The sequence below is a fragment of the Acanthopagrus latus genome, chromosome 10 (genome assembly GCF_904848185.1).
Source record: "Acanthopagrus latus isolate v.2019 chromosome 10, fAcaLat1.1, whole genome shotgun sequence".
In the NCBI taxonomy this organism is placed as follows: Eukaryota; Metazoa; Chordata; class Actinopteri; order Spariformes; family Sparidae; genus Acanthopagrus; species Acanthopagrus latus.
Genome location: NC_051048.1, coordinates 11,965,035 through 11,980,566, shown reverse-complemented (window position 1 = coordinate 11,980,566; position 15,532 = coordinate 11,965,035). Strand labels below are relative to the sequence as shown.

Genomic DNA, 15,532 nt, shown 5'->3' with positions numbered 1-15,532 from the left:
GTCATCATTAAAATGGCCCCCAACGCCTGCAGCCTTAACCACTGTGGTGTTACAAGTCATAGTGGTGAAGCGTGTGGCACCTGTGGCTCAAGGGTAGAGCCAGCATCTTGTTAACGCAAGGTCGCTGGTTTGTGGCTGCCATGCAAGATGCCGTCCAGCACATCACATCATCTTACATTTTGCTTATTATTATAAATAATTTACTTTAAAGCTTCTGTAAAGAGTACAAGTATTTAACATAACTGTTCATATAAAAGCAGGACACAAGAAGCAATAACAAGTGAGACCGATGAGACATATGAGACCGATTAAATGACTTTTTAATCATGTTAACAAACATGGGCAAATCAGCATAAAAGAGACAAACATATTTTGACATCTTCTCAAGGGGGAATTGTACACATTCAGTGTCAGCACATCATTTCTCCTGTGTACACTGATCATCAGAGGATTCTTCAAGAATGTCAATTAAAGAGAGGAGGTGGGCTGTTGGATGTCTGAGCCAGTGGATCCTCTGATTGGTGCTTTGCTAGCAAATCAGCGCGGTGTGTGGGAGGGGCGGAACTGACGATAGAGATGGCTTTGTATCAACAAGCCAGAAAGCACACAATGCTACAGTCATCTCTCAAATATGCCAAGTATTTAGTCCTCAAACATCTTCTCAGGTCAGACAAATACTGAATCAATACTTTGTGCGCTTTGTTTTTCTATGCACTCTGTTCCTCACTTCGTTCAGTCATTTCCTGTTTTTGTGTGTTGGATTACTGACACGAGATGAGCGCCACTCGCTGTTGAGGAGCCTTACTGCATCTTGCACAGGCGCAGAACATACACGCTACAGTGGAGTCAGCAGCACGTTGAAGCAGTGTGTTCAATGCAACTTTTCTGCCGAACGGGTCAGACGAGGGGCAACAGAGTGGTCGGATAAGGCAGTTGGACGTCTGGGCGGTGTGTGGGGGCCTTTAAGGCACTGCAATGCCTGCAAGCCATCCCGCATGTCCTGCAATAATGCAGCTTTTCACCTGTGAGTTTTCATGTGATTGGCTAAGGCACTGTTTTGCTTGAAACTCTTCCCACATGTTTTGCAAGAATACGGCCTCTCATCGGAGTGGATTCTCACATGTTGCTTCAAGTCATCATGAGACTTGAAACCTTTCCCACATGTTTGGCAAGAATATGGCCGCTCATCTGTGTGGGTTCTCATGTGGACTGTCACGTGTGTACGTCGGCTGAAGGCCTTCCCACACGTTTTGCAAGTGAACGGTTTCTCGCCGGTGTGGGTTCTCATGTGTAGCTTCAATTCACCACAAGACTTGAAACCTTTCCCACATGTTTGGCAAGAATATGGCCGCTCATCTGTGTGGATTCTCATGTGGACGGCCATGTGTGTACGTTGGCTGAAAGATTTCCCACACGTTTTGCAAGTAAACGGTTTCTCGCCTGTGTGGGTTCTAATGTGAGCTTTTAAGTTACTGGATAGTGTGAAAGCTTTCCCGCATGTTTTGCAAGCAAACAGTTTCTCGCCTGTGTGGATTCTCATGTGGACGGCCATGTGTGTACGTTGGCTGAAAGATTTCCCACACGTTTTGCAAGTAAACGGTTTCTCGCCTGTGTGGGTTCTAATGTGAGCTTTTAAGTTACTGGATAGTGTGAAAGCTTTCCCGCATGTTTTGCAAGCAAACAGTTCCTCGCCTGTGTGGATTCTCATGTGTAGCTTCAATTCACCATGAGACTTGAAACCTTTCCCACATGTTTGGTAAGAATATGGCCGCTCATCTGTGTGGGTTCTCATGTGATAAGTTAAATGACAATGGCTCTCGAAAGCCCTCCCACAAATTTCACAGGGAAACGGCTTCTCACCTGTGTGGTTCATCATGTGACGTGTTAAGTTACAGTTTTGCGTGAAAGTCTTCCCACATGTTTTGCAGGGAAACGGTCTCTCACCTGTGTGGGTTCTCATGTGACGTATTAATTTATTGTTTACCATGAAAGCCTTCCCACAAATTTCACAGTTATACGGTTTCATACCTGTGTGGGTTCTTAGGTGTGAATTCAATAGGGACTTAAACTGAAAAGTCTTTCCACATGTGTCACAGTTGAAAGACTTTTCACCTGGGTAAGTGTTCTGTTGAGAGCCTGATGAAGTAGAGTTTTTTGCATTATAACTGGGACTTTTGCTTCCGTGATGTCTTTTCTTTTGTTTCCGCTCTCCATTTCCAGTTGATCCTGAGTCTCCATGTTTTCCTCCTTTCTGGTCTCGGCTCTCAGCTACATCAGAGTGGTTAGAGACGAGCTGGTGGTCACTTGTTGGTTCTGCTTCACTGTGGTCACTTTCTTCATAAGCTGGAGTCAGCATGACGGTATCCACCTCCACCTTCAGTACAAGCTGCTCTCCCTCCCGGCTGATGCAGAGCTCCTCCTGTTCCTCTTTAATCTGTGGAGGCTCTGGGTGCTCTTGGTTCAGACTGGAGTTCCTCTCCTGGTTACAGAGCTGCTGGTCAACAAGAACCTCCTCCTCCTCCTTCTTACAGACATGTTGCTGTGGAAGCTCTGGAGGGACAGAGAACAAAAGACAGAGAATATTCAAATCAACCAATTAACCTGTATTTATCCTCCAGAGATCATTGAGAGGCAACCCTCATTTACAAGGGCACTGAGGCACACAGAACAATGGCAGAATAGCAAAGAGTAGAAATACCCAAAGTTTCAATAGCTTCCAGGTCACGTGACTTATTGACTCCAAACCGATGCCGAATTGTGTTAATAGACTGGGTGATTCGGACACAAATTGTTAAAAGAACTTTAGTGCTCTTCGTATTGATGTGTTTAATGTAAAATCTACATTTTTTACAGTAGCTTCCATCTCATCTGACCCACTGCCTCAAAATCAATGCCGAAATGTCTTCCCAATAGGTTGAATGAGACACGCTTCTTTCTGTTGAGTTTAAGTGCTCCTCACATTTTTCGGTAAGTTTTGTGTGTGAAATCATCATTTTCTGAGCGGAGTTTCGCCGCGGTCTTCTATAGAACGGAGCTCAATCGTGCAGCGGACACTCAAAACTTCCGGAATGAATGAATGAACCAAAACGAGGGAAACAGTCGTATGTTCGCTCCTTGTAGTGAAACGTGGCTGCGATGCATATGTCCACCTCTGTGGCCACTCCAGGGCTCCGAACATTAGTGTTATTAAAATAACATACGTTTACTCACCTATCCTGTGTAAGTTTACTTGGGGTTTCCAGCAGATATCCAGCATGACGCGCTGCCGATCGATCTCTTCCTCGTACTGGACGATAGTTGTTTTAAAAACTCTGAATATTTCTTCAGCAGCAGCATTTAGTCGCTCGTTGACAAACTTTCTCAAACTCTCAGCTGAACTCATCGTTCTTTTATTATTCTTTCAATTATGAGCTGCGCTGTGACTCAGTAACGTTACCGCCTTCACTTCGTTCATTACACACAGGTAGCTACTGCTACTCGCTGCTACTGTTTACATCCGCTGGGTGCCACGCTCTTACGCTCCGACAGCGGAAGTGCGGAGGCTTTTAGTTCCGCTTGAGACAGAACATTTAATTCAGAACTTGTTTACAGAGAGCACTCTATCACTGGCTTGATCCACATTTTCACAATAAGAGCATCATCTTAATCCAATTATTGTCGGGACGGTCTAGAACAGATGGTGTAGGATTCTGATGACCCAGTTTGTGCTCCAGCTGCCAGTGAGTGTCAAACAGCAAGTATTGATCTGTGGTTGTAGGTTTTCTCTTCATCTCAGTGTTGAAGCGTCTGTCAAACAAAATAAGATTAGTGGCTGAAACCAAAGATGGATCAGCTGCAGGTTCTGGAGCCAGAAGGACATTGAGGTTACTGAGAAGAAGAACCTGTTCCGTTTGAACCCAGTTCTCTGAAAAATGGAGAATCGTGACCTTCCTCTGTTTAATCAACAAGGTTTTGACAGTCAAAACGAGACTTTTAATATTTTATTTATTTGTTTGTTTGTTTGTTTCTCAATTTGCACAATCTTATTGCTAGAATAATTATATTGTCTACTTATTCTTAACAATACAGCATTTAATGTGTAAATATCTTTTGTTTCCGTTTTTAATCTGCCCATCTGATTAAACACTAGCACTGTCCTGAAGCACCTTCAGCTTTTCAGCGGTTGCCCATTGTTCACCTTCTTAGTTTGGGTTTTGTTTCGAAGATGGCCATTATCTTACTTGCGTTAAAGTGTTGTGGGTTTTTTTGCTTTCCTTCAATTTGCAACTTAACTTCCCTTGTTTTTTTTCCATTGTTATTTCCAGTGGTGTGGTATTTGGAAGCGTGCAAAAGTGCAAATGCAATGTTTGAATATGATTACCTTACACCTTACCTTACATTTTTTGTTGTTAAAATCTTTGCAGGTGGTTAAATTGTTCCTTCTGACATTGCAGGCACTACAAGGACAACACAGTGGAGCTTGACATGCTGATCTGTTTGACTTCTTTGGATACTGTTTTTAAGGAATTCCTTGTGGTATTAATTGCATTGGGAAAATGAAGACTGTGTGTGATGTATTATGCATCAATGAGTAGAGAAAGTTTGGGATAAGTAAGAATAGTTAACAAATGGTGATAGAATTCCATTGATTTGAAATTAATTCAAATCAGATTGAATTTATTTACACTTCAGAAGAATTCAGAGATTCTTCTCTTCATTACAATTAAAACAATTAAGCACTGACAACAGACTACTAAACCGTATCTAAGCACCAGTGACTTCATTAAAACGTAGTATGGGTGGAATGTTTTAGGTTACATTTAATAACAAAACTGTCTGCACGGCTCCGAAAGCTTCCGACGCAGCTGAACACACCAGACAATTTGTTCCTGACCTTGTCCGAGTCTCTCCAAACGCATCAGACGTCCAACGGTTGGGCCGGTGTGTTCCTGCCTTTACATTAAAGGCACTACACGTTGTACATATGGCGAGTTGTTGCTCACTCTGCACAGTGACTTTGTGGTTGTGGACCGCTGAACGGAGCACTGGCAATTCCACAAATCTTCTTATTGGAGTGGGTCTTGGGGCAGTCAGTTCAAAATGTGGAAACGCTTCACGAATTTGCGTGTCATCCTTTTGCAGGGGCCATGCTAATCTTCTCTGTATCGATTCCAATTTATCATACGTGCTGCCTGAGCAAGCACATGCAACCCCTGCTCTCTGCCTACATTTTAATCTCCTGTTTGCAGGATGATCCTTGTACGGCAGTGCAGGCTAGAGGTTCCTAGTAGGCGGTACCCTGAAGAATCCCAAGTCAGGGTAACCAGGAGACAGTCCTCATCCCACTGCCTTGTTTATTTCAACATGTTGGAAATTAGTATTTGCTGGCTGCCAGTTCATTCCGCACATTGACAAAATTCAGTAAAAGGGGGCGAGGCCAAAAATGCTCTGACAATGAAAAGGGGGCTGTGCCCAAGTTTTGCCCTCAGACAGGAGTTTGAGCTTCCTGTTTAGCGCAGAGCGCTCATGTCTGTAGCAGTGCAGGTGCTAGATGTTGTAGATGAGGCGAGTTGTTGCTCGCACCACGCAGTGACTTTGGTTGTGGACCGTTGAACGGGGCACTGGCAGTTACAGACATTTCCATATCAGAGTGGGTCTTGGGGCTGTCAGTTCAAAATGTGGAAACGCTTCACGAATTTGCGTGTCATCCTTTTGCAGGGGCCATGCTAATCTTCTCTGTATCGATTCCAATTTATCATATGTGCTGCCTGAGCAAGCACATGCAACCCCTTCTCTCTGCCTACATTTTAATCTCCTGTTTGCAGGATGATCCTTGTACGGCAGTGCAGGTTAGAGGTACCTAGTAGGCGGTACCCTGAAGAATCACAAGTCAGGGTAACCAGGAGACAGTCCCCATCCCACTGCCTTGTTTATTTCAACAGGTTGGAAATTAGTATTTGCTGGCTGCCAATTCAGTCTTCACACTGACATAATTCAGTAAAAGGGGGAGTTGTCAAAAATGCTCTGACAGTGAAAATGGGGCTGTGCCCAAATTTTGCCCTCAGACAGGAGTTTGAGCTTCCCGTTTAGCGCAGAGCGCTCATGTCTGTAACATTGCAGGCGCTAGATGTTGTAAATGAGGCGAGTTGTTGCTCGCACCACGCAGTGACTTTGGTTGTGGATCATTGAACAGAGAGCACTGGCAATTCCAAACATCTTCTTATCGGAATGGGTCTCTGGGCAGCCAGTTCAAAATGTGGAAACGCTTCACGAATTTGCGTGTCATCCTTTTGCAGGGGCCATGCTAATCTTCTCTGTATCGATTCCAATTTATCATATGTGCTGCCTGAGCAAGCACATGCAACCCTTCCTCTCTGCCTACATTTTAATCTCCTTTTTGCTGGATGATCCTTGTATGGCAGTGCAGGCTAGAGGTACCTAGTGGGCGGTACCCTGAAGAATCACAAGTCAGGGTAACCAGGAGACAGTCCTCATCCCACTGCCTTGTTTATTTCAACATGTTGGAAATTAGTATTTGCTGGCTGCCAATTCAGTCTGCACACTGACAAAATTCAGTAAAAGGGGGCGGGGCCAAAAAATGCTCTGACAATGAAAACGGGGCTGTGCCCAAGTTTTGCCCTCAGACAGGAGCTTGAGCTTCCAGTTTAGCGCAGAGTGCTCATGTCTGTAACATTGCAGGCGCTAGATGTTGTAAATGAGGCGAGTTGTTGCTCGCACTGTGCAGTGACTTTGTGGTTGTGGACCGTTGAACGGAGCACTGGCAATTCCAGATATTTTCATATTGGAGTGGGTCTTGGGGCAGCCAGTTCAAAATGTGGAAACGCTTCACGAATTTGCGTGTCATCCTTTTGCAGGGGCCATGCTAATCTTCTCTGTATCGATTCCAATTTATCATATGTGCTGCCTGAGCAAGCACATTCAACCCTTCCTCTCTGCCTACATTTTGATCTCCTGTTTGCAGGATGATCCTTGTATGGCAGTGCAGGCTAGAGTTACCTAGTGGGCGGTACCCTGAAGAATCACAAGTCAGGGTAACCAGGAGACAGTCCTCATCCCACTGCCTTGTTTATTTCAACATGTTGGAAATTAGTATTTGCTGGCTGCCAATTCATTCCGCACATTGACAAAATTCCGTAAAAGAGGGCGAGGCCAAAAATGCCCTGACAATGAAAAGGGGGCTGTGCCCAAGTTTTGCCCTCAGACAGGAGTTTGAGCTTCCTGTTTAGCGCAGAGTGCTCATGTCTGTAACAGTGCAGGCGCTAGATGTTGTAGATGAGGCGAGTTGTTGTTCAGTTGTTGCTCGCACCATGCAGTGACTTTGGTTGTGGACCGTTGAACGGGGCACTGGCAGTTATCCTCCAGAGATCATTGAGAGGCAGCCCTCATTTACAAGGGCATTGAGGCACACAGAACAATGGCAGAATAGCAAAGAGTAGAAATACCCAAAGTTTCGATAGCTTCCAGGTCACGTGACCTACTGACTTTTTTTTTTTTTTTTTTGCTCTCCTTCAATTTGCAACTTAACTTCCCTTGTTTTTTTTTTCATTGTTTCTCAAAAATCTTGAACTTTCCAGTGGTGTGGTATTTGGAAGCATGCAAAAGTGCAAATGCAATATATGATTATCTTACACAAGTTTTTGTTGTCAAAATCTTTGCAAGTGGTTAAATTGTTCCTTCTGACATTGCAGGCACTACAAGAACAACACAGTGGAGCTTCACATGCTGATCTGTTTGACTTCTTTGGATACTGTTTTTAAGGAATTCCTTGTGGTATTAATTGCATTGGGAAAATGAAGACTGTGTGTGATGTATTATGCATCAATGAGTAGAGAAAGTTTGGGATAAGTAAGAATAGTTAACAAATGGTGATAGAATTCCATTGATTTGAAATTAATTCAAATCAGATTGAATTTATTTACACTTCAGAAGAATTCAGAGATTCTTCTCTTCATTACAATTAAAACAATTAAGCACTGACAACAGACTACTAAACCGTATCTAAGCACCAGTGACTTCATTAAAACATAGTATGGGTAGAATGTTTTAGGTTACATTTAATAACAAAACTTAATATAACAACAGCAGACAATGTCTGCACGGCTCCGAAAGCTTCCGATGCAGCTGAACACACAAACACATTTGTTCCTGACCTTGTCCGAGTCTCTCCAAACGCATCAGACGTCCAACGGTTGGGCCGGTGTGTTCCTGCCTTTACATTAAAGGCGCTACACGTTGTACATACGGCGAGTTGTTGCTCACACTGCACAGTGACTTTGGTTGTGGACCGCTGAACGGAGCACTGGCAATTCCACAAATCTTCTTATTGGAGTGGGTCTTGGGACAGTCAGTTCAAAATGTGGAAACGCTTCACGAATTTGCGTGTCATCCTTTTGCAGGGGCCATGCTAATCTTCTCTGTATCGATTCCAATTTATCATATGTGCTGCCTGAGCAAGCACATGCAACCCCTGCTCTCTGCCTACATTTTAATCTCCTTTTTGCTGCATGATCCTTGTACGGCAGTGCAGGCTAGAGTTACCTAGTAGGCGGTACCCTGAAGAATCACAAGTCAGGGTAACCAGGAGACAGTCCTCATCCCACTGCCTTGTTTATTTCAACATGTTGGAAATTAGTATTTGCTGGCTGCCAATTCATTCCGCACATTGACAAAATTCCGTAAAAGAGGGCGAGGCCAAAAATGCCCTGACAATGAAAAGGGGGCTGTGCCCAACTTTTGCCCTCAGACAGGAGTTTGAGCTTCCTGTTTAGCGCAGAGTGCTCATGTCTGTAACAGTGCAGGCGCTAGATGTTGTAGATGAGGCGAGTTGTTGTTCAGTTGTTGCTCGCACCACGCAGTGACTTTGGTTGTGGACCGTTGAACGGGGCACTGGCAGTTATCCTCCAGAGATCATTGAGAGGCAGCCCTCATTTACAAGGGCATTGAGGCACACAGAACAATGGCAGAATAGCAAAGAGTAAAAATACCCAAAGTTTCAATATTTTTTTTTTTCTCCTTCAATTTGCAACTTAACTTCCCTTGTTTTTTTTTCATTGTTTCTCAAAAATCTTGAACTTTCCAGTGGTGTGGTATTTGGAAGCATGCAAAAGTGCAAATGCACCACGCAGTGACTTTGGTTATGGACTGTTGAACGGGGCACTGGCGGTTATAAACATTTCCATATCGGAGTGGGTCTCGGGACAGCCAGTTCAAAATGTGGAAACGCTTCACGAATTTGCGTGTCATCCTTTTGCAGGGGCCATGCTAATCTTCTCTGTATCGATTCCAATTTATCATATGTGCTGCCTGAGCAAGCACATGCAACCCCTTCTCTCTGTCTACATTTAAATCTCCTGTTTGCAGGATGATCCTTGTACGGCAGTGCAGGCTAGAGGTACCTAGTAGGCGGTACCCTGAAGAATCACAAGTCAGGCTAACCTGTTACCTTTATAACACCATATAGCCATTTTAACTTGATGATGGATACTCTGCAGTGGCTGGAAGGTATCAAGGTCTTCATGGACGATATTCTCGTGTATCGGGTCACAGAGGGGGAGAATGACACCCACCTGGATAAAGTGATGCAGCGCATACAGGCAGTCGGCCTAAAGCTCAGAAGAGAGAAGTGCTCCACCAAACAGGGTGAGCTGCGGTTCCTTGGGCACCTCATCGATCGGCCCGGGATCTGGCCCAATCCAGACAAAGTGGAAGCTATTTGGCAGATGTCTCCACCAGCGAATGTACAGCAGTTGAAGATGATTCTGGGAATGATAAGCTATCTTGGAAGATTCATCCCGAACCTCTCAACAGTGGGACAACCGCTGTATGAGCTCCTGAAAAATAAGACTGCATGGTCCTGGAGTCATACACAACAAAACGCCTTTGAGCATGTTAAAGAACTATTAACAACTGCACCAGTGCTCGCCTACTACGACATGAGCAAACCTACTGCAGCGTCAGCTGACGCTAGTAGTTATGGACTAGGAGGTGTGCTACTTCAGCTCCACGGTGGCCAGTGGAAACCCATAGCATATTGTTCCAGGCGCCTTACTGAAGCTGAAACATGTTGCCTATGTGGACTGGAAAATTTCAAGCTAGTAAATGACCACAAGCCACTCGTGCCCCTCATCAACAGCCACAGCCTGGACGATGTACCTCTGCAATGTCAGCGGCTTCTCATGCGGTTCATGAGATTCAATTCAATAGCAGAGTATGCTCCAGGTAAAACCCTGATCGTAGCAGACACACTGTCACGCAGCCCGCTGACCAGCACATGCACTGAGACCGAAAAGGACACAACAAAAGGAACCTCTCATCTCCACACCACTTCCTGAGAGACCCTGGCGCCATCTTGCGTCAGCAGTACAATACAGCAGCTTAGCGTTTTACGTCTACGGCCATACGCTGGGATTTGGATCAACCAATAGGCCTAAAGCTGACTCACTGACCACCTGGTATGCATCATGAAGCAGAAATGTATCCAAAAAAAGTGTAAAAAGACAATACAGATATTAATTGTTTGTGGAAATTCATAGTGTAGAAATACAGCAGCCACAGCAGTAATAACAGCTTTACTAATTTAGGTATGACTATTGATAATACTAAAAGTGTAATATGATACTATAAACATATTATTATTATGATTATTATGATTATGATTATTATTATTATTATTATTATTATTATTATTATTATTATTATTATTATTATTATTATTATGCTATTATATAATTTAAACAAATAATATATAATAACAACAACAACAATAATAACAATAACAATAATAACAATAATAACAATTATTATTATTATTATTATTATTATTATTATTATTATTATTATTATTATCATAGTAGAAGTCAAGCAGGACTGCAGCAGCTGGGCGGACCACCATCCATGGGAACCTGTCAGATGAGGGAGCATAGAGACTCTGGAGAAGAAGCCAAGTCAGTGACAGATGATGAATGAGAGAAAAGCTTGGCACATCATGGGAAATCCCCCAGCAGACTGAACCTATGGCAGCATAGCTAGTGCATGCCCTAAAAATAGGTTCATCAAAAAGGAAAGTTTTAGGTCTACTGAACTCACACTGGTAGATGGTTCCACAGTTTTCACACTGACAGAAGTCAAATTCTGATGCTGAAGAAATCCTGTGCATTTATTTTTATTGGTTGTCTTTTGGTTCAACAGGTGTTCCCATAACTGAGACTTAATTAAATTATACATAAAAGGGGCTATACTGTGCAGAGGAAAGATCTTCTCAATGGTATTTTGAAGTTACCCTTTTCTTCTCTCAGAGTACTATCACTGAGTCACGAGCTGTAGTTCAGCGGGTAGAGCAGGTTGGCTACTGATCGGAAGGTTGCTGGTTCAAATCCCAACTCCAGGATAAGCTGAGCCGCATGTGAAACGACCTTGACCCTGCCCTCGCCCAGAGTCGGCTGGGATTATCTCCGGCAAAAACCCTGCAAACCCATAAAAAGGGCTGAAGCAGTTACTGACAATGACATGACATTTTCTACAATGAGAAAGAAACATCTTCATGTTTTAAATTTACTGCCGAGTTTACTGATTACTGATGTTAACGTCCCACAGCTCACACACTGCAGCTGCTCTAGAGTCAGTCACTGTAACAAGAAGTCATGTGACCATAAAGCACAACGGGGCCTCCATGTTTAATTCTGCTCACGTTATAGTGGTAAAAATTAACATGGTCAAATAAAATCATCTAGTTACATTTAAACATAAAGAAAACTTAAGATATAACTTCCACCAGGAGAAAAGTTGAGTGTTTCCCATAATGCACTGTGCTCTGTTGGTGGGAAGAGAAAAATCTGCAGCTGTCTTCATGTTTCAATTCTGATGTTTCAAACACATTTCGATATAAATTAGAGGAAGGTTCTAATGCTGTAAAAGACATAAAGCTGGAAGGAAACAACATAAACAAGTCTGATTTCACTCTGAACCTGCACAGGAAACTGCACACCAGAATACAATCATGTACTCAGACCATTCTGATGGAGGAATTAATTTACTGCATTAATCTTACTCTGCTGGGTTGTTGACCAACTGATTAAAGAGATGCATGTTTTGTTGTGCATGGATCATCACAGGTTGTTAAAATAGATGAGGAATGAAAATTCAGTGCCAACGGTGTGATTCAGTTATTCAGCTCTTGTAGTGTTTGAGAGAGTAGTTCAACAAGTTATATATCAGATATGGCAAAACTGAAAGGCAAGCATGTGGCATGTTCGACTTGAATATGTCTGTCCCCACAGGGCATGGCTGACATGGCGTTGAGAAGACTTGTTGTAGGATAAATTTATTATGTCTGTTATACTGGTCTGACTACTTTACTGTGTTGTGATGAGTAGGCTGTCAAGTTAAAATTGTCAGAGTGTCTGCTCCTTACTTTCCTTCTCTGTGTCTTCAACGGGAACATTTGCAGTGAATGTGACACAGACCTCCTATCAGGCAGAGGAGAACCACAACATCACACTGGAATGGACGTTCACAACCACAACTGACACTTCCCCGGGCTTTCTTTTTATCTTCTCTGAGATGAAAACTGATCACAAAGTTTGAGTCCTGTTTGAACTATGTAGAGGTGTTGTGGTCCCAGAGTCTCCAGATCAATAGTTTGTAGGACGAGTCCAGTTGGACAAAGATGTCCTCAGAGACGGACGACTCAGACTTCATGTGTCCAGACTCAGGACTCGGGCTGGTACCTGTGTGATGTGAGGACAAACTATGGTGTGGACCTCTTGACAATGGAGTCAGCGAGCGTCAGGTCTCATCATGTTGTACAGCAGCTGTCAGATCAAAGTGATTGATGTGAAAAGGATCCACTGCATTATGACTCACCTTAACTGAAACATTGCCAACAGAAGCAGTTCACCAGCAAATGAACCACTTAGTTTTACAATCATTTTTATAAATCCAGTTATATTTTGTGGGTATAAAACCACAGAATGATGAAACTTCACATTTGAACCTTTTGGTCATGTATTTTTCAAACTTGTTTTAACAGTTCACATCTGAATGTTTTATTCATGTGTAATAACGCACTTGGTGAATGTGTGTAATCCAGGAGTTGACTGCATTTCCAATGAAGATAAACATTTCTAATTTTTTGTTGTGTTTGATCTCTAATAAAGTCCAGCAGGTCAGCAGGCAGCATCGCCTCTTTGTGTCCTTCAGACCTCAAACACACAGCTTCTGTACAGAGATGGTTCATATGAGGAGTGTCCAGGGTCAAACACACTTCTTTTGACAGCCAACAGGAGTGTTTGATCGTAATAATACCTTAAAATAATGACCTGCCCAAAAACTGCTGGAGGAGAAGACAAAATCATGAAGACGCATCCAGTTCACTTCAAAATATCTTCCAGGCAAACCGCCAAATAATGAAATATAATGAACTCTGAAGTCACAAAAAATGACAGCATACATTTTATGTAATTTAGCTTTTTTTTTTTTTATGACTAATTAATACTCTGAACTGAATATTGGATTTCCTTATAAACAGACCACAGACAGTTCAGGTGTAGGAGTCCAACAAACCAAAAACTAGGCTGAGTATAATGTGATTGTTTTAAATTGAAGTTAAGTTTGTGGATCATAGGTAGCCTGTAAATATCAACACACTTCTTTTGACAGCCAACAGGAGTGTTTGATCGCAATGATATCTCAAAATAATGACCTGCCCAAAACCTGATTTCTTTAATTTGTGGGTGACAGTCCTGAATGTGGATCAAGTGATAAAGTCACCTGTAATGGCAGTATACCTATGAAATAAAGGTAAACATTGAGTGTTTCCCATCATGCACTGTGTTCTGTGGAGAGAAGAGAAAAGTCTGCAGCTGTCTTCATGATTTAATTCTGATGTTTCAAACACATTTCGATATAAATTAGAGGAAGGTGGAAGGAAACAACATTGTGATTGCACTCTGACCTGTGCACGAAACTTTACACCACATCAGTCAAGTAGTCAGAACAGCCTGACGGAGGAATTTCTCAAAATGAGGCAAGACTGACATGCAGTGAACTCTGAATGTTGGATGTGTGCCATGATAATTTGTGTACAAGAATTTCCTGTTGTGACAAACTTAGACACCAGAAGGTAACAACAGTCTCTGTGTGCCTACACACTCATTGTAGTATGTCTTCTGCTATTTTTAGAGTCGTCGGAATTGTGCCATCCTCTCACAGCCAACAGGTAATTCCATCAACGGGTGTTCTCCGATACGGTTATCAATGGTACTTTCTGATGTTCAGGCCACATGCCATCAGGATGACTGTTTCCAGATCATTATAATAATAGTCTGACTACTACTGTGTTCTGGTGTTTACTGCGCAGGCTCAGAGTATAACCACAGTTATTTATGTTGTTTACCTTCCAGCTTTCTCTCATATATATTGATATGTGTTTGAAACATCAGAATTCAATCGTAAAGACAGCTACCGTCTCTACTCTCCACAGGGCACAGTGCATGATGGGAAACAGTCGACTTCTCCCCTGATGGAAAGAAGCTTGATCGGAAGTTTTCTTCATGCTTAAGTGTAACTAAATGATTGTAATTGACGTATTCAGAGATTACCATGTTAATAAAAAACGAATTCCCTCATATCAAATGTATCATTTACAGAATGTTCACATCAAAAACAGAACATCAGGTAAAGGCATCAGAAGACAAATATTAAGATGAAATAAATAGAGAAGATGATATTCATATCAAAGAGATTCATATTATGTCATGAAAACAATAATAGTAACAAACTTTATTTTCAAATATAACAGTAATAAACTGATTTACAGGTCACATGAATTACTAGAATATGGAGAGACAGACGAGATACATTTTTATTGCATCAGTTTCTTGAATTAATAAAAATTGTAAACAGTTATAATATTGAAAATATTAAACAGCTGTGTAGTAGTAGTAGTAGTAGTAGTATCTGAGAATAAACTGTGTTGTTTTGTGTAACACCATAGTGATAAAAACTGTATCACAAGTCACTCGAATAAAACCCGCAAAAAACGAGTGTACAGACCCGTGTGATTGAAGGATACAGATCATTAGTACCATCTGTTTTGAAAGTTGACATGCATAACAGCGAGTCATCTGAGGTTACTCTCACACATGGAGCCTATCAGCAATAGGCGATTTGTTAATTTTTAACAGGGGGGATGGCCCAACGGGAGCACCACCCTACCTTGCATACTTTAAGAAATAAAGTTTCTAATTTGCATGCCACATGCCACTACAGTGGCAGTTTCTTGAGAAGAAGTGTGCAAGGGGCGTACCCTCTTTAAAAAACACCAGCACCTGGTGTTTTTGGTGTAAAATACGGATCACTACTGGCTGTCCTGTCATCATGACTTCATCTGGAAAAGACTCTCGACCTGACATGTGTGAGTGTTCATTTAAAGTGTTATTTGTCAGCTGAGGAGTTAAATTCTACCAGAAGTTTCCTTTTCTAAAAGTCTTTTGTAATAAAATGTTATTCTTGATTCTAAACATTAGTTCATAGA

The 15,532-nt window shown here is 42.3% G+C and overlaps 1 protein-coding gene and 6 non-coding genes across 7 annotated transcripts in view; all 7 read right to left on the bottom strand.

Moving 5' to 3' along the window:
* Nucleotides 1-3,507, bottom strand: part of LOC119027750 (zinc finger protein 26-like) — a 31,163-nt gene extending 27,656 nt beyond the window's left edge. The window contains 3 exon segments of the mRNA XM_037113183.1: nucleotides 980-1,024; nucleotides 1,026-2,550; nucleotides 3,211-3,507. Coding sequence (XP_036969078.1) covers nucleotides 980-1,024; nucleotides 1,026-2,550; nucleotides 3,211-3,382 — 1,742 coding nt within the window. The 5' untranslated portion in view covers nucleotides 3,383-3,507.
* A 1,569-nt stretch (nucleotides 3,508-5,076) lies between these two features.
* On the bottom strand, nucleotides 5,077-5,183 carry LOC119027904. The gene has a single exon (XR_005077517.1). It is a non-coding gene; the product is annotated as a U6 spliceosomal RNA (small nuclear RNA).
* Nucleotides 5,184-5,652: 469 nt separating this feature from the next.
* Nucleotides 5,653-5,759, bottom strand: LOC119027901. Its single transcript, XR_005077514.1, has one exon. It is a non-coding gene; the product is annotated as a U6 spliceosomal RNA (small nuclear RNA).
* A 471-nt stretch (nucleotides 5,760-6,230) lies between these two features.
* Nucleotides 6,231-6,337, bottom strand: LOC119027900. The gene has a single exon (XR_005077513.1). It is a non-coding gene; the product is annotated as a U6 spliceosomal RNA (small nuclear RNA).
* Nucleotides 6,338-6,809: 472 nt separating this feature from the next.
* On the bottom strand, nucleotides 6,810-6,916 carry LOC119027899. The gene has a single exon (XR_005077512.1). It is a non-coding gene; the product is annotated as a U6 spliceosomal RNA (small nuclear RNA).
* Nucleotides 6,917-8,351: 1,435 nt separating this feature from the next.
* LOC119027897 lies at nucleotides 8,352-8,458 on the bottom strand. Its single transcript, XR_005077510.1, has one exon. It is a non-coding gene; the product is annotated as a U6 spliceosomal RNA (small nuclear RNA).
* A 750-nt stretch (nucleotides 8,459-9,208) lies between these two features.
* LOC119027896 lies at nucleotides 9,209-9,315 on the bottom strand. Its single transcript, XR_005077509.1, has one exon. It is a non-coding gene; the product is annotated as a U6 spliceosomal RNA (small nuclear RNA).
* Between the last annotated feature and the right edge of the window lie 6,217 nt (nucleotides 9,316-15,532).